Source organism: Amblyomma americanum, chromosome 7, assembly GCF_052857255.1.
Source record: "Amblyomma americanum isolate KBUSLIRL-KWMA chromosome 7, ASM5285725v1, whole genome shotgun sequence".
Classification (NCBI taxonomy): Eukaryota; Metazoa; Arthropoda; class Arachnida; order Ixodida; family Ixodidae; genus Amblyomma; species Amblyomma americanum.
The window spans coordinates 166,601,729-166,626,510 of NC_135503.1; the positions used below are offsets into that span (position 1 = coordinate 166,601,729).

General features: G+C 50.9%; 2 protein-coding genes across 5 annotated transcripts in view; both read right to left on the minus strand.

Annotated features, from left to right (window-relative positions):
* Positions 1-24,782, minus strand: part of PolE2 (DNA polymerase epsilon subunit 2) — a 174,976-nt gene that overhangs the window by 100,162 nt on the left and 50,032 nt on the right. The window lies entirely within an intron of this gene.
* LOC144096758 (uncharacterized) lies at positions 12,635-13,878 on the minus strand. The gene has a single exon (XM_077629632.1). It carries the CDS (start codon positions 13,734-13,736, stop codon positions 12,744-12,746), a length of 993 nt encoding a protein of 330 aa, XP_077485758.1. The 5' UTR covers positions 13,737-13,878; the 3' UTR covers positions 12,635-12,743.

Sequence of the window (24,782 nt, forward strand, 5' to 3'; positions counted from 1 at the left end):
CTACTCTTTAGGTGTGGACCGAGTAGCAGCGATTCACCGCATATCATATCGCAACATGTAATTCTTGGTTCTTGAAGTCTCCGTGAGTCGCAGGACGAAAATGTGGCAAGAGGTAAAACAAAGTCCAGGAGATGCCAGTCACAGCACTTGAGGTTCGTCGCAACAAAATATGCCTATGTTCCCTTTATTTGTAAGGGGAACTACTTTTTGGGAGTGGACGTGGCTTTTGTGAACAGGCGTGCTAGCTATGGCAGCATTGCCTGCTATGTACGAAACGAAGTATACCGTAAAATTCCAAACAAGCGCCTCCACCCAAGCAAGGGCCCCCCCTCCTAACTTCACTGTTAATTTCACATTTCCATGCCATTCCGGGAAAGCTTCGCAGAAAAGCTAACGTAGCTGACATTTGCTACTTGTTTTTTTGCGGCCCCTGCTACCACTGTGGACGGCTTCAAAACTAAGCTGAAACTATGAATGAGGTTTCTCCCAGTTGCTGTTCTATCACTAATTAAATTTCGCTTCTCGAGCGTAACTTTTTGGACAAATTTTATATACAAATTTAGGCTATATGGAACCATTTTACAGTTTACATATTTGCAATAAAGAGGTTTCATTGTATAACTTTTTGTGATTTTTACGTGAGTACATCATCACAAATGGTATGGCAGATATACTTTTCATGTTTCTACGGGCTTTTTTCGGCTTCTCTAAAACATTTCTAGCTGAAATTAATAACGTCGAAAAGTACATTTACAAAAATATATTTTGATAAGTTACTTACTTTTAAAAATTCTTTGCTCAGTGTGAAAAATTTGTAGCAAAATGCCTTTGAAAATGGGCTTTCTTTCATGCAGTGTCAGAAAAAAAAATTTTTTAGTTCAAACAGTTTTTGAGTTATAAAGTCAAACCTATGGTGGCTAGTTTACAAAGTGGAAAAATTTTGTATGTTCCAGAATGTTTTTATTATTTTTTCCCCAAAAATACAATATTTCTTAATTTTCAAGTTTTTAGTGTTTGCTGATTTTTTGCATGGAAACAGCGTAGCAGACGGGACCAAGAAAAGAAGACATACACATGGGCGCTTGGTCCCGTCTGCTGCGCTGTTTCCATGCAAAGAATGTACCAACTGGCCCAGCTTACTCCTTTGCAGATTTTTGTTGCAATACTGACACCAATTGTACTTGTGTTAAAATAAATGAGTTGAGAAAGCACTTTTTATTGCCATTATTTTTATGCAAGTTTTGTTTCTTACACCTCTTATATTTCTTGCACCCTGCATATTCTTACGCCTTACATATATGAAAAATCAACAAGGTCATCGCCATTTTTAAATCTGAAGACATTGCAATGCCATCTACACTCATCATCATCATCAGCCTGACTACCTCCACTGGAGGACAAGGGCTCTCCTCTAACTGTTGCTAAAACTGCCATCCAAACTTCGTCCTGTTTTCCTCACCTGGACTGCCTGCAAAATTTTGGAATGCATTATTATTTCTATCACTTGCTGAGAGTAATGAGAACAGTGACTTGATTATTAGAAACAATCCATAACTGCAATTGCTACAACCAACCGAGTGTCAACTGAGTGTCCCACTGTAAAAGCTCGTTATTTCGAAATTCAAGGGGCCGAGAAAATTGTTTTGAAAGGGAGTTTGTACACAAATAGGTCAGGGGAAAGAGTTCACGGCGAGCGAAACAAAACGGCAAGTAGGACAGCGGGCAGCGCCGACGGCCAGTCCAAAAACCAAGCGATCTCGTGCAGGGCGGCGAAACTTCATCTTTCACCGGCGCCTCGTCTTCATCGACACTTGGTCAATGATCTGCCTATGCTGCATCAGGCGTGGCCATCATGGTTCGCTACAGTTTAAATTATCCGAAGGTTCAAATTATCAAATGACCGAAAAAAAAACTAACAAGAACCACATGCATCATGGTAAATTTATTCGGTGAAAGACTGGGCAATGGTTGCTTGCTTTTTAGCCGAGAACAGCACGAAAAGAACTGATTCAGTAGAGTGGTGAGCTGGGCGAGTCGGAACATGATTGAAGAAAGAAAACCAGCGCAAAAGACGGAGACACAGAACAGGAACACAGGACAACGCTGGACTATCGACTGTATTTATTTCAGAAACGATCACATTTATACACTTCAGTATCAAACCACGCTTGCGCATACATGACATATTTACAAGAAAAGGTAGATTGCAGCATCACAGACAACCATCAGGACCACAATCATTGTGCGACACGTTACGTTAAGGAGTTCAAAAATCTAATTTCTTTATCTAATGACTAACCATCGTGTCACACATCGATCTGCTTGTTTAACGATATGGTATGCCTCTAGAATTTCGCGTTGACTCTTAGTTTTACCGCGTCCAAAAATTGAAGCCTTCTTGAAGAGCGGAGTGCATTTGTGCTTCTTGCAATGTTTGGGCAAATTTGCCCCGTCGTCTGTGAAAAGCGACCTTTCATGTTCTCTGAGCCGGGTGTTAAGACAGCGGCCAGTCTGCACAATGTACATATTCCCGCAGGATAAAAGTATGCAGTATACTATCTGGGTGGCACAGGTGACGTATTTAGATTCATGAATTCATCACAGAACGAGGAATTCATGAATTCATCCCAGAACGTGGATCGTGGCAGCAAGTGATCGGACAGTTCCTTAAATCCAGGCTTTCCACTCTGAAGCCCCTTGACCCATTCTCTGTTGGGAGTTCTCAGGATTTGACAGCGGTGCTCAAGCGTTGTGTTGTTGTGTTGTGTTGGGTTTAATGGCGCATAAGCAGCTAAGGCTATCATGCGCCAAGCTCAAGGTATAGGAAATATTTTTGCCAGAATTTACAGATAAGAAAAAAAGCGGTGTAGAAAGTTTCAAATGTTATTTCCTTGTACCTAGTATAGAGAGCGAAGACTAGATTAATAAATGGCTAGTATTAAAAGCTTGAAAGGAGGTCGGGTAACCTCAGCAGACGTCCTGAAGAGGCCAAGGATCTGGAGGCTACCAACCAATAAAATAGACATCTCGGCCTTCTTCTCAGGAGAGAGAAAGTGGCCGAGGTGTGTCAACGACAAGTGGGAAATTCACAGTTTATCAAGAAAACCTGCTTCTCTTAAAAAGTTAAAAACAGAAGACATATCAACAATTGCATAATCACTTAAGAGCAGCGCAGGGTGAAATGGGATGCACTGGTTGTAAAACTGAGTAAAATACTTCTTTCTTAGTTTTTCGAGTTTTGGGCATGATAATAAAATATGGTGTATTGTGAGCTCGTCTCCACATCTTTCACAAAGAGGCTTGTCCTGATTGGTTAGTAAGAAATTATGCGTCAGGTGTGTGTGTCCGATGCGGAGACGACATAAAATTACTTCTGTAAAACGTTCCTGGAGTGTACATGTCTTCCATTCGCCGAGGACAGGCTTTACGTAATGCAGCTTGTTGGTTATCTCATTATCCCAAGCTGTCTGCCATTTAGCCTTCAGATTTCTGTGCATTAATTTCATGCAGTCTTTGTGGGGCACGCTGACTTTTCCAATTTCACGCCCGCGAGCTTGTGCAGCACTTTTGTCAACTTGTTCATTGCCGTCTATTCCAACATGGCTCGGCACCCAGCAGAATTTTATGATACGTCCCTGTGTTGTAACTTGTAGTGACGTAATCTGCCGTTTTTGAGCCGTCAGTGTAAAACTCTGTGTAGTTCGCATATTTTTCTTGTATTGCCCGGTATTCATGTAATATGTGCTCGTGAGGCGTTTGTTTCTTTCAGTATTGTGTTAACGTGAAGTCATACACAGTGGGAAGGCTGTACCATGGGGGCAGTGGGTCATACCCTGAGGTGACATCAGGAAGGGTATCCAGTATTCCTAAAGTTTGGCAACAATCCTCGAAACAGAGCAGCAGAGGTTTAACTGACTGGGCTTTGTTGTTGAATAGTGTTCTGGAGGTGCAGTTTGTAACTATGGAATAACAGAGGTGTTTCGGCAAGGAACGGATTTTCAGGACATATGTGCATGTGAGCATAGTTCTTCTCTCTGTAAGGGAGGGTTCATTGATTTCGACATAGAGACTGTTTATGGGGGATGTTCTGTATGCACCAGTTGAAAGTCGTAAACCAAGGTTATGCACTGGGTTCAGTCGTTTTAGATATGATGGCCTCGCGGACCCATACACAACGCATCCATAGTCTAGAGTAGAGTGTACTACAGACCTATAGATTTGTAAAAGACATGTTCTATCAGATCCGCAGCGTTTTCGTGACAGTACTTTTATTATATTCAGGGATTTGGAGGCTTTCTTTTTCATGATGTTTATGTGTGGTAGGAATGCGAGTTTCTTGTCAAATGTTATGCCCAAAAATTTTTGTTCTTGTTTAACTGGAAGTGCAATTTCATTTAAGTACAAGGTCGCGTCAATCTGCAAACCTCTTCGGAGTGAACAAAGGACAGCTACTGTTTTTTTTTGTGTTGAGAACTTAAACCTATTTCTTTCAGCCCAAATCGCAAGCCTGTTTAATGTCAGTTGTATCTGTCGCTCACAAGATGATAGGCTGGAGGACGTGCATGCTATTTGGAGGTCATCGACATATAGAGAAAACATAATTGACTTTGAAGCTATTTTAGCAATGGAATTTAATTTCACGACCAAAAGTGTAGCACTTAAAATACATCCCTGGGGTACACCGTTCTCTAGAATGAATTTTTTGGAAAGGGTGAAGCCTAAGCGTACCTGGAATGAACGGCCAGAAAGAAAATCTTTTAGGCAGTTCAGCATCCTTCCACGGATCCCTAGGTCCGCAAGGACGCGGAGGATCCCAAACCTCCAGGTGGTATCAAAAGCCTTCTCCATATCAAAGAATACTGCAAGGCAGTGTTGACAATGTATGAATGCTTCTCTGACTGTATTGCCGCGAATATTTCCAGTGTTTGTTCGTTTTTCAAATCTGCCGCGACACCACCTTATCGCTTTGTTTGCGACGCAAGACGCCACTAGATTTATCTCGATTGATCGCAGCCAGGCAAAGCTGATTCTACGTTGTTCCGGAACGTTCTAGTAACTTTGCGCCCTTTATCTCGAATGTTCGCTATCAGCTTTAAATTGAGCACGGCCGACAGCGGCGGGCATTCTGTTCGACGACCGCCGAGCACGCTTGTCGCTTCGCCGCCGCCGAGTGATTCAGTCCATTTTGGGTGCAAGTCAGCCCAATAAACAGTTCTTTTAGAAGACCCTTTCGTCCGCCTTCATCGCTGCTTCGACTGCCATCACCACTACGTGACATCTGGTGGAGGTGCTGGGTAGCCTTCCATGTTCCGGACGCCCCCTTCAAGTCGTGAAGCCAGCCCTGAGCGCTTCGCACCCGAGGACGAGCCAGCAGCTCAGCGAGCCAGCCGACGTCTCCAGGGAGAGGAGCCTGAGTTCGGGAAACTGCCGGACCGCACCAGACAGCGAAAAGACGCGGCTACGAGCACCGCAACATCACCGAAGATGTCGACACCGATCATACTGCAGCAGCCGCGGGTGCCGCCAACTTTCAATGGATCCCTAGGCGAAGACCCTGAAGAATGGTTGGACCAATTTGAGCGCGTGGCGTCATTCAACAAGTGGGATGATGCGGCAAAGATTGGACACGTTTTTTTCTCATTGGATGGCTCCGCACGCACGTGGTACGAAAACTACGAGTCGTCCCTTACGACATGGGAGCTATTCAAGAGAGAACTATTGAAGGTATTCACCAGTGTCGTGAGGAAAGAAAGAGCCGAACGACTCCTTGAGTCCAGGATCCAGCTTCCGAATGAGCCCGTCCGCAGTTACGTCGAGGAGATGAAGCGCCTATTTCGCCGTGCCGATCCCGGGATGACCGAGGAAAAGAAAGTTCAGTTTTTAATGCGCGGCGTAAAAGAACAACTCTTTGCAAGCCTCGTCCGCCAGCCGCCAAAAACAGTCGAGGAGTTTATGCAAGAAGCACGCACGATTGAGAATACCCTCGACGTTCGAGCTCGGCAGTACAATCGCCCTTCCTCTGCCTGTGCAATCCGTTCGGACACGCCGGCCACCACCAGCGACAGCTTGCGGGAAGTTATCCGCGAAATCGTACGAGAGGAGCTACGCCGATTACTGCCATCTTCCCCACAGCCACAAGCAGCGACTCTGATGGATGTGGTACGGGAAGAAGTGCAACAGGCACTTGGCACCCCGACGGCCACAGAACCCCAGGCCATGACCTACGCCGCTGCAGTAAGTACTGCTCAGCCCCAGCGACAACCCCCACGTCCTCCCCGAGATGAGCCAATCGTTCCACAACGCCGCCTCCCAGCCCCCACCCGCCCAGCCTATGACCGACGCTCAAGCCCCAGGAAATGCGACGCCTGGAGGACTTCCGACAACCGGCCGTTGTGCTTCCATTGCGGTGAGGCCGGCCATATTCTTCGTCACTGCCCGTACCGACGTATCGGTCTTCGAGGATTTGCCGTTAACGCCCCACGACCACGCTTCGGACAACGTCCGCACGAAATCGACGAGTACCTGCGTCGAGAAGAGTACACGCCGAACCGCTTTTCGTGCTCACCATCGCCGTCAACCTCGCGCTTTGCGTCACTACGCCGCAGCTACGCAGCCGCGGTACGAGGAAGGTCGCCCAGCCCCCGTAGGGGAAACTAAAGGCAGCAACCTCTGGAGGTGAGGTTGCTCACGAGCTAAACGCCGAAGATCCTCCACCGACCACGCCCCATGAAGACGCTGCACCCGCGACGCCGCATGAAGAACCGACACTCACTGCACCGACGCCGCACACAATGAGAACCTCGACCACGACGCAAGCTACCTTGAAATCGACGCCGCCACCCAGAGGAGCTTCGACCACACGCCCAACCCGTGACTCGCATACGCGACGAAGCCGTGACCCGACGCCGAGAGCGACATGCAATGCAAGAGCCAGGACCTCCGACCTAGAAGTGACTATCGACGGCCGGAAAGTTACCGCTCTAGTCGACACAGGAGCCGATTACTCGGTGATGAATGGAACATTCGCTGCGCAGCTCAGAAAAGTCACAACGGCTTGGGACGGCCCACAAATTCGCACCGCTGGGGGCCACCTCATTACGCCATCAGGACGATGCACAGCGCGAGTGACTGTCAAAGGACATACCTATCCTGCGACCTTTGTTGTGCTACCGCAATGCTCCCGCGAAGTGATCTTGGGTATGGATTTCCTTAATGAGCATCAGGCGATCATCGACCTGCGATCCAAGCTGATCACGCTTTCGACGGACGAAGCCATCGCTTCGATGAAAACTCGGGAAAATCATGTTGCCCTAAGTGTCCTGGAGGAAGAAGTGAGCGTCCCACCCCGTTCAAGCGTTATCGTGACCGTAGGCGCCACGAAAGCCATAAATTCTGAAGCCATCATCGAGGGGAACATGCAGTTGCTACTAGACCGAGGAATCAGCATCGCAAGAGGCATCGCACATTTCCGCAATGGCCAGGCCGAAGTACTGCTGACTAACTTCAGCGAAGAATACCGGCATATTAACAGAGGAACGACGATTGCTTTCTACGACGAAATATCTGACGTACGAGATTCCTTCGCCCTCTCCGACTCCTCCGCAGAAGATCCGCCTGACCAAGAGAACTCGCCCACTTTCGACATCAACCCAGCCCTGCACCGGAACAGACAAGACCAGATCCGCAATCTGCTTCAAAACTACAGTGAGTGCTTTTCGACATCGCCGAAGGTGCGACAGACGCCAATTGCCAAGCATCGCATTATAACGGATCAACACGTCCGACCTCTCCGTCAAAGCCCCTACCGTGTGTCTCCGCGAGAACGACAAGCCATCCGGGACCAAGTCGAAGAAATGCTTCGCGACGACGTCATCCAGCCTTCAAACAGCCCATGGGCGGCACCGGTTGTTCTAGTGAGAAAGAAAGACGGCGCACTTCGATTCTGCGTGGATTACCGCCGCTTGAACAACATAACAAAGAAGGACGTCTACCCCCTCCCCCGCATCGACGACACACTGGACCGCCTCAGCAACGCCAAATATTTCTCATCGATGGACCTCAAGAGCGGCTACTGGCAAATTGAGGTCGACGAAAGAGATCGTGAGAAGACAGCATTCATAACTCCGGATGGGCTGTTTGAGTTCAAGGTGATGCCATTTGGTCTCTGTTCCGCACCAGCGACGTTTCAGCGAGTAATGGATACAGTGCTGGCAGGCCTGAAGTGGCAGATTTGTCTGGTATATTTAGATGACGTCGTTGTCTTCGCCTCAAACTTTGAAGAGCACCTCAAAAGACTTCGAACAGTACTAGACGCAATCAAGTCGTCTGGCCTAACCTTGAAAGCAGAGAAATGCCACTTTGCCTACGAAGAGCTGCTGTTTCTAGGCCACATCGTTAGCAAGGAAGGAGTACGCCCAGACCCGCAGAAAACAGCTGCTATTGAACAGTTTCAACCGCCGGCCGATAAGAAAGCAGTGCGCAGATTTCTCGGACTATGCGCATATTACCGACGATTTGTGAAAAACTTTTCGCGCATCGCCGAGCCCCTGACCCAACTGACGACGGCAGACGTGCCGTTTAAATGGGAAGCGCCGCAAGCAGAAGCCTTCAAGGAACTTCAGCGTCGTTTACAGTCCCCACCGATCCTTGCGCATTTTGATGAAAACGCCGATACTGAAGTTCATACCGACGCAAGCAGCGTGGGACTAGGCGCCGTTCTCGTTCAAAAAAGTGACGGGCTGGAGAAGGTCATCGCATACGCTAGCCGTTCCCTTTCCAAGGCCGAGGCTAACTATTCGACCACTGAGAAGGAGTGCCTTGCCATCATCTGGGCTACGTCGAAATTCCGCCCCTACCTCTACGGACGGCCGTTCAAGGTGGTCAGCGACCACCACGCGCTCTGCTGGCTTGCCAATTTGAAGGATCCCTCTGGCCGACTCGCTCGATGGAGTCTGCGTCTCCAGGAGTTTGACGTCACCGTCGTTTACAAGTCCGGACGCAAGCACACTGACGCCGATTGCCTCTCACGAGCCCCTGTAGATGCACCGCCGCTGGACGACGATGAGGACGCCTTCCTGGGACCCATCAGCGCAAGCTCTTTTGCTCAGCAGCAACGCTCGGACCCCAACCTAAAAGGCCTCATCGAGTACCTGGAAGGCAAGGTTTCTTCACCCCCCGCTTCATTCAAGCGTGGACTGTCTTCTTTCTCTGTGCAGAATGAGGTCCTTGTGAAGAAGAACTTTACAGCGAACAAAACAGCCTACCTCCTTGTTGTACCTACTTGTCTCCGCGAAGAAGTTCTACAGGCTTCACACGACGAGCCGACAGCTGGACATCTCGGGTTTACTCGCACCCTCCGCCGCATTCAAGACAAGTATTACTGGCCCCGACTGTCTGCCGATGTCGCACACTATGTGAAAACATGCCGAGATTGTCAGCGACGAAAGACTCCTCCCACACGACCAGCAGGATTTCTGAACCCCATTGAACCTCCCTCAAGACCCTTTCAGCAGATTGGCATGGACTTGCTTGGCCCTTTTCCAACGTCAACATCTGGAAATAAGTGGATCATCATAGCGACCGACTACCTGACCCGCTACACCGAGGCGAAAGCCCTACCGAACGGAACAGCAGCAGAAGTGGCCAAATTTTTCGTGGAGTGCATTCTTCTTCAACACGGCGCCCCCAATGTGCTCATCACGGACAGAGGAACAGCATTTACGGCGGAACTCACGCAAGCCATCCTGCGCTACAGCCAAACCAGCCACCGGAGGACAACTGCATACCATCCACAGACCAACGGACTGACCGAGCGCCTCAACAAAACCATCGCCGATATGCTCGCTATGTATGTCGATTCCGAACATAAAACCTGGGATGTCATCCTGCCTTACGTCGTCTTTGCCTACAACACCGCAGTGCAGGAGACCACCCAGATGACGCCTTTTATGCTCGTCCATGGCAGGGATGCCACGACCACGCTAGACGCCATGCTGCCCAACGTTACAGAAGAAGAGAACGTCGACGTTGCCGCCTACCTTCAACGCGCAGAAGAAGCTCGAAGGCTTGCCCGATTACGGATCAAAGATCAGCAGCGGTCCGACGCCAGACGCTACAACCTACGAAGACGCAACGCGGAATACAAGCCAGGAGACCAAGTCTGGGTGTGGACACCCATTCGCCGCCGTGGATTGAGTGAAAAGCTTTTGCGCCGCTATTTCGGTCCGTACAAGGTTCTTCGTCGGCTGGGTGAACTGGATTATGAAGTCATCCCTGACGCAATGACTGCATCCCAGCGACGCCGCGTACGACCAGAAGTTGTCCATGTAGTCCGTCTGAAGCCGTATTATGCGCGCTAAAGGCCGCTGCATTTCCATGCTCTATTTTCGCAAGATCCGTTTTTTTTCCCTTACTAGTCGCATTATTTGTTTTAATGCATCGGGTCGATGCTTCTTTGAGAGGGGAGTAATGCCGCGAATATTTCCAGTGTTTGTTCGTTTTTCAAATCTGCCGCGACACCACCTTATCGCTTTGTTTGCGACGCAAGACGCCACTAGATTTATCTCGATTGATCGCAGCCAGGCAAAGCTGATTCTACGTTGTTCCGGAACGTTCTAGTAACTTTGCGCCCTTTATCTCGAATGTTCGCTATCAGCTTTAAATTGAGCACGGCCGACAGCGGCGGGCATTCTGTTCGACGACCGCCGAGCACGCTTGTCGCTTCGCCGCCGCCGAGTGATTCAGTCCATTTTGGGTGCAAGTCAGCCCAATAAACAGTTCTTTTAGAAGACCCTTTCGTCCGCCTTCATCGCTGCTTCGACTGCCGTCACCACTACGTGACAGTATTTTCAAGGCGGATCAGATGGTCAGTTGTTGAACAAGATTTTTTAAATCCACACTGGTGGATATCAAGAAGTTCACGAGATCTAAGGACAAACATCAGCCTAATATTGACAACACTTTCAAACGATTTAGCGAGACAGCTAGTAAGGGCTATGGGTCTGTAACTGCTAGGGGAGGTTGGTGGTTTTCCCGGTTTCAAGAATGGTACAACAACGGCCTTTTTCCAGGCTTGGGGTATTTTTCCTGAAATCCATATTTCTCAAAATCTCAAAAGTGCTTCTACAGATGGCTGAGAAAGATGTGCCAGCATTTCATAATGAATTTGATCAGGACCAGGCGCAGTCTGTTTGCCTGCAGACAGAATTTTTCTTATTTCATGAATTGTGATTAGACTGTTGTATGCTTCGTTTGTGCACGCGCTTGTAGGAAGTCTTTTTTTCTCCATAGTTTTTTTGTATTTTATGGATTGTGTATAGTGTGAAGAGCTGGAAATACTTGAGAAGTGTTCACCTAGGATGTCTGCTTGTTCTTCTATACTTGTCTGTGCACCAGAGGCTGTATGAAAGGGAATTGTGAAAGGGGAGAATCCGCCCTTCAATTTACGAACCTGCTCCCACATTTTTTTGGATGTAATGGAACTGTTTATATATGATACGTAGCTTTGCCATGAAGTTTTCTCCGCATTGCGGCGGGTATGCCGGGCTTTTGTGCGTGCTTTTTTAAAGTTTATAAAATTCTCGGCTGTTGGATACCTGCGAAAAATACCCCAGGCTTTATTCTGCTGTTTTTTGGCTATTCTGCAGTCTTGGTTATACCAAACCTTGTGGTTTTGGCGTACCACTCCTGAAGACTGAGGAATGGCTAGACGTGCTGCAGCAATTATGCAAGACGTAAACATTTCATTTAGTTCATCTACACTAAGATCTTCTGAAAAAACTGTCTCCAGTGTAGCATTTTCCTGGAATAAATCCCAGTCAGCTATGTGGAGCTTCCAATGACGTGGTTTATTTGGAATGATTGATGGTGGTGATGACAAGTTAATTACTAAAGGAAGATGATCGCTTCCGTACGGATTGTTAAGAATATTCCAACTAAAATCAGTAAAAACTGAGGGTGAACTAAAGGACAGCAACTCATTTTTCCTGAGGCTGGGGAGCAATATGTGGGTTTACCTGAATTTAGCAGGCAAACATCGTTGTGAAAAATAAAATCTTCTAGAACGCGACCTCTAGTGTCAGTCTGTTCGCTTCCCCAAAAACCAGAGTGGGCATTAAAATCCCCAACTACTAGATACGGCTCTGGTAGCTGCTTTAAAAGTATTTCTAGGTCATTTAGTGTAACTGTTTGGTGTGGCCCGAGATATATAGAACATATTGTAATTGTTTTGAAATGTAGAACAGTCACTGGAACAGCTTCATAGTTAGTTTTAAGTTTCATTTCTCTGGTTGCAACATCGCCTTGAATTACAATAGCAATACCTCCAGAGAGTTTACTAGTTTGCTCTCTGTCACAACGAAAGACTTTGTATTTCCTTAAAAAGTTAATGTGTTTTGGACCTAGGTTTGTTTCGTGAAGGCATAAAGCCACAGGGGAAAAAGTGTCTAACAGATCTTTTATGTCACTGTAGTTATTTAAAAGTCCACGGCAGTTCCATTGTATTAGGAATGCCATTTCTTTTTTTTTACGGAAGAAGTGGATGCCTAGGTTTCCTTTACAAGAGCACCCGTGATTCGGGTCCTTCCTTTGTTTTGACGGTCAAGTGACCTGTGCCGCTCGTGCGGGACGGGCGTGCCAGATGATATATCCATCGCCTCGGTGGATGCGCTGGAGGCCTGCGGGGATACCGCGCGTGTACGTACTTCAGGCCTCCTCCGAGAAGGAGGGGTCTGATCGTCCGCCGACTAAAGGGACGGCGAGACCGTTTGGGGCGGTGGCAGGACAGCATTTGCTGACCCTGCCAGGGGCGCAGGTGGCCCTGCCTGAGGTTTTGCCTGGGCAGAAGCCGGAACGCGGTGTGGTGCAGCGCCCCCACGCACCACATCGGCGAAGCTTGTTCTTGCTGTGAAACTGAATGTGTGTTTTGCATAAAAGAGTTGTCGTGCTTCCTTGAAAGTTATATTTTGCTTTGTCTTCATTGTTATGATTTCTTTCTCATTCTTCCATGAGGGGCATGATCTTGAGTAAGAGGGATGGTCACCTTGACAGTTTGCGCAATGTAGTGTTGCAGCTTCACAGCTTTCAGAGACGTGCTCTTGCGAGGCGCATTTCGCACATGTTTTCCGACCACGACAGCTCTGTGAGCCATGGCCGTATCGCTGGCAGTTAAAACACCGTCGCGGGTTTGGGATGTAGTGTCGGACATTTATCTTTAGGTAACCAACTTCGATTGACTCGGGCAGTGTGCTTGAGCTGAATGTGAGGACAAGATGTTTTGTTGCGATTTCTTTGTTTTCCTTTCGGATTTTTATGCGGTGAACATTGATGACATTTTGGTTTTTTAGACCTTCAAGCATTTCTTCTTCTGTGAGTTGAAGGAAATCGATTTCGGAGATCACACCCCGGACGGTGTTCAAAGATCTATGTGCAGTCACTGAGACAGTTGTATCCCCAATGAACACTATGTTGGACAGTTTAGAATATTGATCGTTCTCTTTCAGTTCTAGTAGAAGGTCGCCACTAGGCATTTTTTTTAGCTTGCAACCCGTGCCCAAGGCAGAGGTTAGGGTTTTTGTGACTATGAATGGGGATATTGTTCGGGCGGTCTTATCTGTTGCTTCGCTGTGAATGACGTGAAATTTCGGGAAAGTGTCCTTGGACTTCTGAAGGTAGTGGGTTTTTGCTTCAGTCCGCACTCTTTTTTGAGGGCGATCATTTTGTGAGTGGAGGGGAGCCATGGAATACGTCTGTTATTCGGCCGCTGTGGCAGCCACCCACCATGGAGCCCAACAAGGGGACGGGACAGGAACTTGCAAGCAAGTCCTGCCCACGCCAGCTGTACACCTCAACTATAACCAAATACGACGCAACTCAGGGTGGTTGGCCACACAAGGTTAACCCTCGCCGCCAGGAACAAAGGAAGAAACTAGAAGTGCGTAGGAGACAGGAGAGTTGTGAGAAAGGGGTAGCAAGTGAAAGATAGAGGGGAGGATAGGAAAAGGCGACTGCCGATTTCCCTCGGTCGGGTCAGGCCGGAGGTGCCGTCTACAGGAAGCTGGGGCCAAAGTGGTGTGTTGCCTCCGCCGAGGGGCCTTAAAGGTCCAAACGCTTGGCATCGGCTCAACCACCAGGATCCCCTTTTCCCCGGACACGGCGATGCCACGCACGGTGAAGCGCGGGTGCTCGGGTCCGTGGTGATGCACAGTTCACCATCATCCCCTTGCGGGGATGTCCATGCGGATGCTCGGGAACCCGCGGTGTCGCCACTCACCGTCGCGACGCCTGCAAGCTGCAGGCGCCCCCCTGCGGGGGGTGCTCAAGCGAGGAGATCACGGAGCCAACACAAGTGCGTCCATAGGCATCCAGGAGCTGTACTACTCAGTGCCCCATGACCGCATGTTGCAGGCAGTGCGCGACTTAATAGAAGATTCCGGCATGGTTCAGTTAGAGAACCACTGTGGTTGCTCAGTTGAAGGTTTTTTTAGAACTTCTCACGGCCTACCTGTCCTCTACAATGATTGACTTTAATGGTTCAGTGTACGTCCAGAGGAAAGGAATTTGTATTGGGTGTTGTGTGGCGCCAATCTTAACCCACATCTACCTGTCTAAGTTTGACACCTTACTGAAAAAAAAATTGGACATGAACCATGTGGCAAAGGTGTTCCGTTATGTTGATGATTTTTTAGTACTTTGAAAGTTTTACCTAATGGCAATCTGCAGGATGTGGCGACCAGTGTTTTAGATTGCTTTATTTCGTGCTCTAGCTCATTGACGTTTACCCATGAATTGCCGGACGACAATCATATTAGATTTTTAGACCTTGTTTCAACTTTTAACTGCATTGGACACCTTTGCTGGACCTACGCCCCACGAACCAAGGAAGTCTTACTTCCTTACAGCCCCTGCCACTCCAAAGTTACCAAAAGGGCTATTGCAACCTTATGCCTCAGTCACGCGCTAGAAAAAAGTTGCTTCCATACTGTACAAGAAAGCTTTCTGCAGCAAGAGCAAAGACTAATAGAAGCAGGCTTTCCTACACATGTTATCAAAAGTGTGTCTGAAAAGCTTCTCGAAAAAATGAAAGCCAAACCTAAGGTGACGGAAGAAAAGAAAGACAAAAGAAAGTGTGAAGTTATGCCTTATAGTCTTCTCAGCCTCGCGAAAACTGGCCAGTTTGTGCTGAAGAATTGACGATAGGAAGAGTAAAATTGCACAGTGCACGATCAATCATGAATTCAAATACGTCACCTGTGCCACCCAGATAGTGTACTGCATACCTCTATCCTGCGGGAATATGTACATTGGGCAGGCTGGTCGCTGTCTTAACACCCGGCTCAGAGAACATGAAAGGTCGCTTTGCACTGATGATGGGGCGAATTTTCCTAAACATTGCAGGAAGCACAAATGCACTCCGCTCTTCAAGAAGGCTTCAATTTTTGGACGTGGTAAAACTAAGAGTAAACGCGAAATTCTAGAGGCATACCATATCGTTAAACAAGCAGATCGATGTGTAAGTGACACGATGGTTAGTCATTAGATAAAAAAATTAGATTTTTGAACTCCTTAACGTAACGTGTCGCACAATGATTGCGGTCCTGATGGTTGTCTATGATGCTGCAATCTACCTTTTCTTGTAAATATGTCATGTGTGCGCAAGCATGGTTTGATACTGAAGGGTATAAATGTGATCGTTTCTGAAATAAATGCAGTCGATAGTCCAGCGTTGTCCTGTGTTCCTGTTCTGTGTCTCCGTCTTTTGCGCTGATTTTCTTTCTGCAATGACGAAAAGAACTATTTCTAGCAGTTGATCTCCACCGCTACTGTGTCGCACACCTCACAAGTGTGAGGAAGGCTGCACCAACTGCGAAGAGCACGTGACGAGCGTGCAATTTTGCCACATGGGAAAAAAGTAAGGACCATGCAGGAAAAAAAAATTGGGACAGAAAAGGCTACCAAGATGGACCAATCACCGCCCGAACAGAGCACCGCTGATGTAGGCTGGCGGCATGCGCAGAAGAGCAAAACCGAAGCTAAGCCTGCTTTTAGAGACAAGACCGTACGTTCGTCGTGATGCCTGTCGTTGCTTGCACCTCAGCCTCTGATGCCTTAGAGGTGCAGCATGCAATTTAGGATTCAGTAGGGCTACCATGTTTACTCGTGTAATTTGCATGCCCACAGGTTTTAAAAAAAACATTTACTTGCACATTTTTAGGCTGCCAACAGGACTGCAGTGATGGCATAGAGGCAGAGCATCAACCCCGCATGCAAGAGGACCGAAGTTCAAATCCCGGTGCCACACAACTGTCCGCCGGGTATTGAAAAAAGGGGGAAAAAAAAAAAGTCTGCTTATCAATGGAATGGGTGAGATGCGTTTCCAGATTCAGCGCAGGGGACCATGGGAAAGCTGCCTGTTACCGCTACTTCCGGTTCCAAATTTCTCCCCTGCTGGTTTGCTTCATAGCAGTTGCTGCGTTAATACCGCTCCTTACACTAGTTTATTTGCACTGCAACACTGCTGATTGTTCGCAAGCCCAACATGACGTCGACTGTCCTGCTTCGTAATGTGTTTTCACACGAAATGCCACTAAAATAATGTAAATGGTATGAGGCATATACGTGTATGCAGTGCGATGCATTGAGACACGTGCACACAGCAGCATGTATGGATAGCTTGGTAGCCCACTTGCAGCTTTGAAATGACGTGAGGAAAGTATATCTATCGTCCGCTAAACTGTGCCCATTTCAGCCCTTCGTTGCCAAATTTGTAGTGCGGCGAAAAAAGAAATATATAATGACCAATGCATTAAAGTAGTTAAAACGCATATGCAACTGACTTCCGTTTATATGCATAACAGCCAGAGTACACTGGCATATTATAACCACGACAAAACACACTTACCTTTCGTTATTTTCAATTTCTGTGCTTATCTTCCGTTGATGCTGTGCAGTAAGCAATGTCGCAGCACAAATAAATGGGTGAATAAACAATGCACGCATGCACAGCAATTGTTATGCAAAAGGCTGTGTGTGGGAGAAATTTGGAACCGGAAGTAGCTGGCAGATGATTTTCCCATGGTTCTTTGCATTCACTTTGGAAACGCACCTCATCTGTAGCATCACCAGGCCTGGGGCATGGTTTGATCTCTGTGACCATAACCGAGTAAGCACTCCCTCAATAGAGCAGGATTTTGCCACTCGGATGTGGTACTTGGCTACGAACAAATGCATTAACCTTCGGCCATCAGTCCCAAGCGGCTGCGAAGCAACTGACCAAGACGGCGGTCAGACCTATGACGCAGCGGAGAGTGCTAAGAATCTCTGGCTCCGGACAGGCCACCATTGGAATCTGAACCTGGCAACATTTAACGCTAGAACCTTATCCAGTGAGGCTAGCCCAGCAATGCTGCTCGAAGTGCTAGCAGGCATTAAATGGGATGTCATAGGGCTTAGTGAGGTCAGGAGGACAGATGAGGCATATACAGTACTAAAGGACAGGCTCGTACTGTGTTATCGCGGATTAGCGGACAGATGAGAACTGCGTGTGGGACTCATCATCAATCAGGAGACAGCTGGTAACATAGAGCAGTTAAATAGTATTAATGAGAGTGGCAGCTATTGTAACTAGGCTTAATAAGAGGAACAAGCTGAAGGTGGTGCAGGCCTAGGTGCCTGCATCCAGCCATGATGACCGGCTTATTGAAAGCTGCTATGAAAACGTGGAATCCGCAATGAACAAAGTAAAATCACAGTACACTACTGATGGGCGACTTGATGATGATGCTGGGTTCTTTTGGAGCAAGGGCATCTAAGGCCAAAGAGCACCCAAACACAAGGGTTTAGGCTGTATGGGGTAACTCTGCGTCCAGCCGGCCGGGAAGGCGAGCTTCCGTGCAAGCTACACGCAGGCGTTATTCAAGTACGCAACACGTTTCCCCAACCCGTGGCGCAGAGTCGCAGCCACGGCAGGTCCGGACGAAATAGGCTACGGCAGGGCACGCTAGGAAATAGTTTATTATCCTAACGCGAGGTAAAGCACACTGCGGAAGAATGTTCTATCCGTAAAATAGATGTTCAGTAGCTCACCAAGTCGTTGACGTCGACCGGCGTTGGTGTTCGGGGGCCGGCGGGCAGCGAAAGGGGTCCGTGGGGCACTTAGGTAAGGTCCGTCGGCGAGAGTCCCTTCCCGCTGCGCGATCACCCCTTTTATCCCCTCGGTCATTGCCTCCCTGGCAGCAAATCGTTACCGTCAAGCTTAGGCGTGCTACCCTCTCCGCAGAAGGCAGCGCGCTGCCGTGACGTCACGTCAGTGCTGGGGCGGAAATGAGCAGAGTCGCGGGGGTGCCTTCTCTCCACATTCCTGGCGGCCAGCGCGCCCGTGTAAGTCACGGTCGCCGCTGGCGCGGGGGACGAGGAGGGGATACCAGTGTATCCCACATCCTCCCCTCCTTAAGAAGCCTCCCGAACACAGAAACAGGGGCAACATTACTTGATCTCCGCCATCCTGGGATCGAAGTTCTTCAGCTCCCGCCGGTGCATCGGTTGACGGCCGCGCCACGCCCCCGCCGATCAGCTGCTTCGCTCCGAGGGCTTGGCCTCCCGCACGATGACGCTTGGAATCTTGCTCCCTCTCACTGTCTTCCGAGTGCGCGCGGCTGCGCCGTTCCGGTGAATTCGGTCGACCGCCTCCTTGGCGCCGGCTGCGATGGCTTGGAGGCCAGGTCCATGGCTGTGCCCCTGAGGTACTGGGTCAGGTGGCTTCAGGGGCCAGGGCTGCGGCGCTTTATGGTTGAGGCCGCGGTTGGGCTGCCCTGGCATACCTGGTCAGCAGGCGAGGACCCAGGGTTGCGGTGGTAATAGGGCCCCGCAGGCGGTGGCGCACAGTCGACGGGTGGGCAGCTCCGATGCGTTGTGGCAGGTAGCCGGGGTGGCCCGGGTGGCAACTGCAGGTCGCGGGCGGGGCGTAGCGTCGAGCCTTGGATGCGGTGCGTTGCCGAAGCTGGATGGTGGCTGGTAGTTGAACGGTGTCGTTCTGATGTGCCCTGCTTCTTTTCCATCTGCGCTGGAAAAGGTCAACACAGATGTAGCCAGCTCCCGCAGTGCGTGCTGCGTGGCTGTTCGACCCTCACGATAGTCATGCGGGTTAATGCAAGTCAGTCTTGCGTGCAACTGATCGGCATGAGCGGCCCGTACGTTCATGCATCTAACGAGACTGCCTGCCGGCTCGCGCCCTCGCTCTAGGCTGCGCAGGCAGATTCTGTTTCTGCCTAGGGCGCAGGTTATAGCGGGACGCGGGGTTCGCCGGCTGATCGCAGCGCTCGCTATCCGACTGCGGCGCGGGTCGGGCTGTGTCCTCTACCCACTCATCTCGCTGCATGTAGCGTTTCAGGTCGCATGCGTGCACCGGTCCACCTGTCGGTTTCGACCGCAAGTCCTCGAGCCTGTAAACGAGCGAGGAAAGTTTCTCTCGCACGCGGAACGGCCCGATCCATTTCGGCGCCAACGAGGCCGCAAACTGTTTGCTAGCGTCGCTGAGAACGTGCTGGCGTCGAAGCACCAGATCGCCCACTTCGTAGTGAACATCCCGGTGCGAGCGGTCGTACTGTGCTTCCTGCTGCGCCCTAGCGCTGCTCAGGTTGCGGCGAGCCTTGCGTAAGGCCTCCGTCATCTTAGCGCGCAGCTGCGTCGCGTACTCAGCTCGTGCTGACGAAGCGACTGGCGTCTTCCTGCTGTCCGATAGAATCCGGTCCATCGGATTTAGCAGCTCTCTACCCAGATTGAGAGAAGACGGCGCATACCCAGTCGAGCGGTTAACGGTCGAACGCAAAGCAAACGCGATCTCCGGCAGATAGGAGTCCCAATCTTTGTGCCTCCCAGAGTACGCGACAAGCAAGTGCTTAACGTTGCGATTGACTCGTTCCGTGGGGTTCGACTGAGCATGATAGGTGGTCGTTTTCTTGTGCTTAATGCCGAGTGCAGCGCACGAATCAACGAACACCTTCGCAGTGAAGTAGGACGCGTTGTCCGTTATCAGCTGCTCTGGGAAACCGAACCTGGTGAATACGTCCATCAGCTTCTCCATGATCACTCGTGCCGTCAGCTTTCTAAGGGGGAAAAGTTCAACCCACTTGCTGAAGTGATCCGTGACCACCAGCAAGAACTTGTTCCTACTCGGTGTCATAGGATACGGTCCCATGATGTCGCACGCCGCGATTTGCCAGGGAGTCTGGCTGTTAATCGGGTGCATGAGGCCGGGTGGTCGTCCGCCTCGGGGCTTCACACTTTGGCACACGTGGCACGAGCGGGCGTAGCGTATTACGTCCCTTTTCATGCCAAGCCAGGTAGCAAAGCGACACAACTTAGTGTAAGTCTTGGGGCCGCTTGCATGCCCAGCGATGCACGAGTCGTGAAAGTAGCGTAACAGTGCTGCTCTCAATACTCGCGGTATCACCACCTTGAACGCCTCGTTTGTGTCGTTCTCGGAGGGGATATACCTCAACAGGACGCAGTCGGAATCTAGCAGATACGAATCCATCGCGCTCACAGCACTACCAGCTGTTTCCGAGCGCTCCGCACCGACAGCAAAACCAGCTGTCTCCTTGTGCGCGGCAGCCCTGCCGCCCGGCTCCCGGAGCCCGTCGAACACCTTTCGACAAAACGGATCCTTCTGCTGAGCTTCGAGCAGCTCCTTTCTGCTGAACACAATCCCCACGGAACTCGCGTAGTCCACGTGGTTCACGCTCTCGCCCTGGATCAACGGTTGGTCCGCGTTCCTTACATGGGCTACGGCTCGGGACAGTCCCTCGCTCTCTCCGGCTGTCGGGCGGTCGGTCGCGTGACCTTCCTCGCACTGGACAGGCGCTCGCGACAGTGCGTCAGCCACAGCGTTGTTTTTCCCTTTGCGGTAGCGCACGGTGAAGTCGTAACGCTGCAGCAACAGGGACCAACGCGCTAGGCGACCGCTCGGCTCGCTGAGTCGTCTCAGCCAGGTGAGCGCCATGTGATCCGTCTCGATCACAAATGTCACCCCATCGACGTAGTAGTCGAACTTACACAGAGCAAAAACTATCGCGAGACATTCCTTCTCTGTCACCGAGTAGTTTCTCGCTGCCGGCGTCAACGAACGGCTCGCGAAAGCTACCGGACGGAGAACGCCTTCATGCTCCTGAAGCAACACTGCTCCTAAGCCCAGGTCGCTTGCGTCGGTTTGAATCACAAACTCCCTGTTTAGGTCGGGTAGCTGCAACTCAGCCGTGTCAGCGAGCACTTTGGTGAGGTTGCGCAGTGCATCCTCTTGCTCGTGACCCCAACTCCAGCGCTCGCCTTTCTTCAAAAGCTTTGTCAAAGGCGCCTGCAGCGCTGCGCACTCTGGGATGAACTGGCGATAAAAGTTCGCCATTCCCAGGAAGCGCCTGAGTCCGGCTATATCTGTGGGCGACGGAAACTTAAGCAAAGCCTCAAGCTTATCGCCGCACGGCAGAATGCGGCCTCTGTCGATCGTGAACCCCAACAGTGTTATTCGGGTCGCGGCGATCTGTGCCTTCTTCGGGTTCAAAGTGATTCCCGCGGACCTCAGCCTCTCTAGGACGTCCCTCAAGTGGCGCAGGTGTTCCTCGAAAGTTTTCGAGTACACCACGATGTCGTCTAGGTACGCGAGCGCATGTTGCCACTTCGCATCTCCCAGAACACTGTCCATTAGGTGCTGATAAGTAGCGGGTGCTCCTACCAAACCAAAAGACATTCTCTTGAACTGGAAAAGGCCTCTGTGACAAGTGAAAGCAGTTTTCTCCTTGTCCTGCTCATTCATTTCAACCTGAAAGTATCCGCGGCTAGCATCGAGCGTTGTGAAGTACTTCGCCCCACCTAGGTTGGACACTAGGGAAGAAATGGTGGGTAGAGGGTAGGCGTCTTTCCTCGTAACCTCATTCAGCTTGCGGTAGTCCACGCAAAGTCGATATGTATCGTCTTTCTTTGGAACCAAGACTACCGGGAAGCCCCAAGGGCTGTTAGACCTCTCAACAACGCCAGTGTCGATAAGTTCGTCTAAGGCGCTGTCCAGTGCTTTTCTCTTGGCCAAGCTAATTGGTCTAGGATTGCACTTCCAAGGCAGTGCGTCACCCGTGTCTATTCGGCGCCTGACTAGGGTAGTGAGGCCCGGGCGGTCAGTGAATGTCGCGTTGTACTTGTAGAGGAGCGATGACAAACGTGCCTTCTCCCTCTCCGTCACGCTGTTCACTTCCGACAACAAGGGGTGCGCTGACCTTCCCTGCGCGGCAGAGCAGCTTTCTACCGCTGCAACCTTCTCTCTGCCCTCTCTCACCTCACAGCTCGCCTCCTGGATCTCGGGCTGGCGGGGTGGATTTGTCACGGTCTCCTCCCCCCGCTCGCGCCGCGTTCGGAGTCTGAATGGTCTGCGACGCCGCGGGCGCTTTCGCGAAAGGCTTCAAGGCGCCTGACGTGCGCTCCCTGTAGCCTCCGCTGCTGATGTCTATCACAATACCTGTCTTGGCTAGGAAGTCTCGTCCAAGAATTACAGGAACGGATAAACAGGGAAGATGAACGAGGCGTTGTCGCCGCACGAGTCTTTCCCAGCGAACCACTATCCTAGCTGCACCGCTTGATTGCGCTGTGCCGCTCGCGAGGCGAAAAGAGGTATCGCACTCTCTCAGCCGGATTTTGTTCTCGCGGAGATGGTTTAACACCTCGTCACCGAACAAAGAAGCGCTTGCTCCTGTATCTAGTAACGTGGTGAATTTCTTTCGAGCTATTGTTAGCTCAATGAACGGCGCTGACAGGTCAACAGAATTTCCTACGCGACATGCCAGAGGCGCTAGCAAACCGGGGTTTTCTGTGTACGCCGCGCGGAATCGAAGGTCGATCACCGGCGGCTTTGGCCGTTTCCCGACCGTGTTTGGTCACGGGCGGGAGGGCGGCCACACTCGCGGGCTGGTCGCACCGGTAGCAACGGTTGCCCGGGCCCCGACGGGCTAGGCGCTGGTCGCCCCGTTCCGGTCGGTCATCTCGAACTCGCGGCGCGGATGGTGGGGGCCGCGTGTCGGCCTCGCGATCTCGCCTCGGTTCGTTCCGCTCTGCGGCAGCGTGTGCTGTTCGCAACGCGTAGCTGAATGGGTCCAAAGCGCGGTCGGACAACTCCCAACCCCTTGGGACACGCTCGTCAGCAAACTGTGCTGACGCTTCAGTTCTAGATGGACTGCGCGCTGAGCTGCCATTCCACGCGCAGCGCGGCTCAAGTGACAGCGATGCGGGTGGGGGCGGCCGATACGCTCGCGCAGAGAGGATGTCTCCCTGAATGCGCTTCGCCTCAGCTGCCAGCTCATCCAAATCTCTGAACCTGACTCCTCTCAGGTAAGCCGTGAAAGTCGGGTGCGCTTGTCTCGTGACCCGCTCAACTTTCTCCGTGTTCGTGGCGCGAGGGTCAGCGAGGCGATAAAGTTCGTCCATCGCTCGGACGTACTCTAACAGAGACTCGTCGGGGTGCTGGGTTCGGAGCTCCAGCTCTCTCCTCAAACGCCACTCATAGTTTGCGGGAAGGAGTTCGTCGCGGAAGCTTGCGCAAAACTCCTCCATTGTCCTCGCTCGGTTGCCGGCTAGTCGGTACCAGCGGGCCGCTTGCTCCGTCAAAGAAACAGGCACAACACGCGCGAGCATTTCGGCGTCTGCGATTCCTGTCACTTGCTGATAATGCAGCAGACGGTCGAGGTACTCATTTGCTCCCGTAATGTCGTGGTACCCCGTGTAGGTAGGCAAGTCTATCCTAACACGTGGTGACTGGGCCGGGGCTTGCAAATTGTTTTGCCAAATACCCACTAGACTCTGCATAACCTGCATTGCGTTCTGCAAGAGCACCTCGGATGATTGCGGACTAACGCCCCCGGAGTTGGGCGCAGCCGCTGATGGCGTCGAATGATGAGGCCTAGGTGCCTCATTGTTCGCGCCGCGGAGCGGCGAGGCGCCCGATGTGGAGCCCCCCATGCCAGGCCTACGTCCTACCAACGCGTCAGGGGATGTTACTCGGCTATTCCGCGTGGAACGCCCAAGATTCACAAATTCAAACCCTTCCAACGGCGTGTCAAGTAGGGAGCCCTGGTTATGTGCCGCTGGCTCTGACAGCATAAACAAAGACTGCAAGTCACTCCTGTCGGCTGCCATCCTTTGTTAGGGCGACGGTAGTCGTTCGCTCCAACAAAGGTCACTGCTCGATTGCCTAGTTCGCCCCACGTTCGGGCGACAAGATATGGGTTCACTCTGCGTCCAGCCGGCCGGGAAGGCGAGCTTCCGTGCAAGCTACACGCAGGCGTTATTCAAGTACGCAACACGTTTCCCCAACCCGTGGCGCAGAGTCGCAGCCACGGCAGGTCCGGACGAAATAGGCTACGGCAGGGCACGCTAGGAAATAGTTTATTATCCTAACGCGAGGTAAAGCACACTGTGGAAGAATGTTCTATCCGTAAAATAGATGTTCAGTAGCTCACCAAGTCGTTGACGTCGACCGGCGTTGGTGTTCGGGGGCCGGCGGGCAGCGAAAGGGGTCCGTGGGGCACTTAGGTAAGGTCCGGCGGCGAGAGTCCCTTCCCGCCGCGCGATCACCCCTTTTATCCCCTCGGTCATTGCCTCCCTGGCAGCAAATCGTTACCGTCAAGCTTAGGCGTGCTACCCTCTCCGCAGAAGGCAGCGCGCTGCTGTGACGTCACGTCAGTGCTGGGGCGGAAATGAGCAGAGTCGCGGGGGTGCCTTCTCTCCACATTCCTGGCGGCCAGCGCGCCCGT

Excerpts from the sequence above, each read along its gene's own strand:
- LOC144096758 (XM_077629632.1), bottom strand. The coding sequence starts at position 13,736 with ATGGCTCCCCTCCACTCACAAAATGATCGCCCTCAAAAAAGAGTGCGG.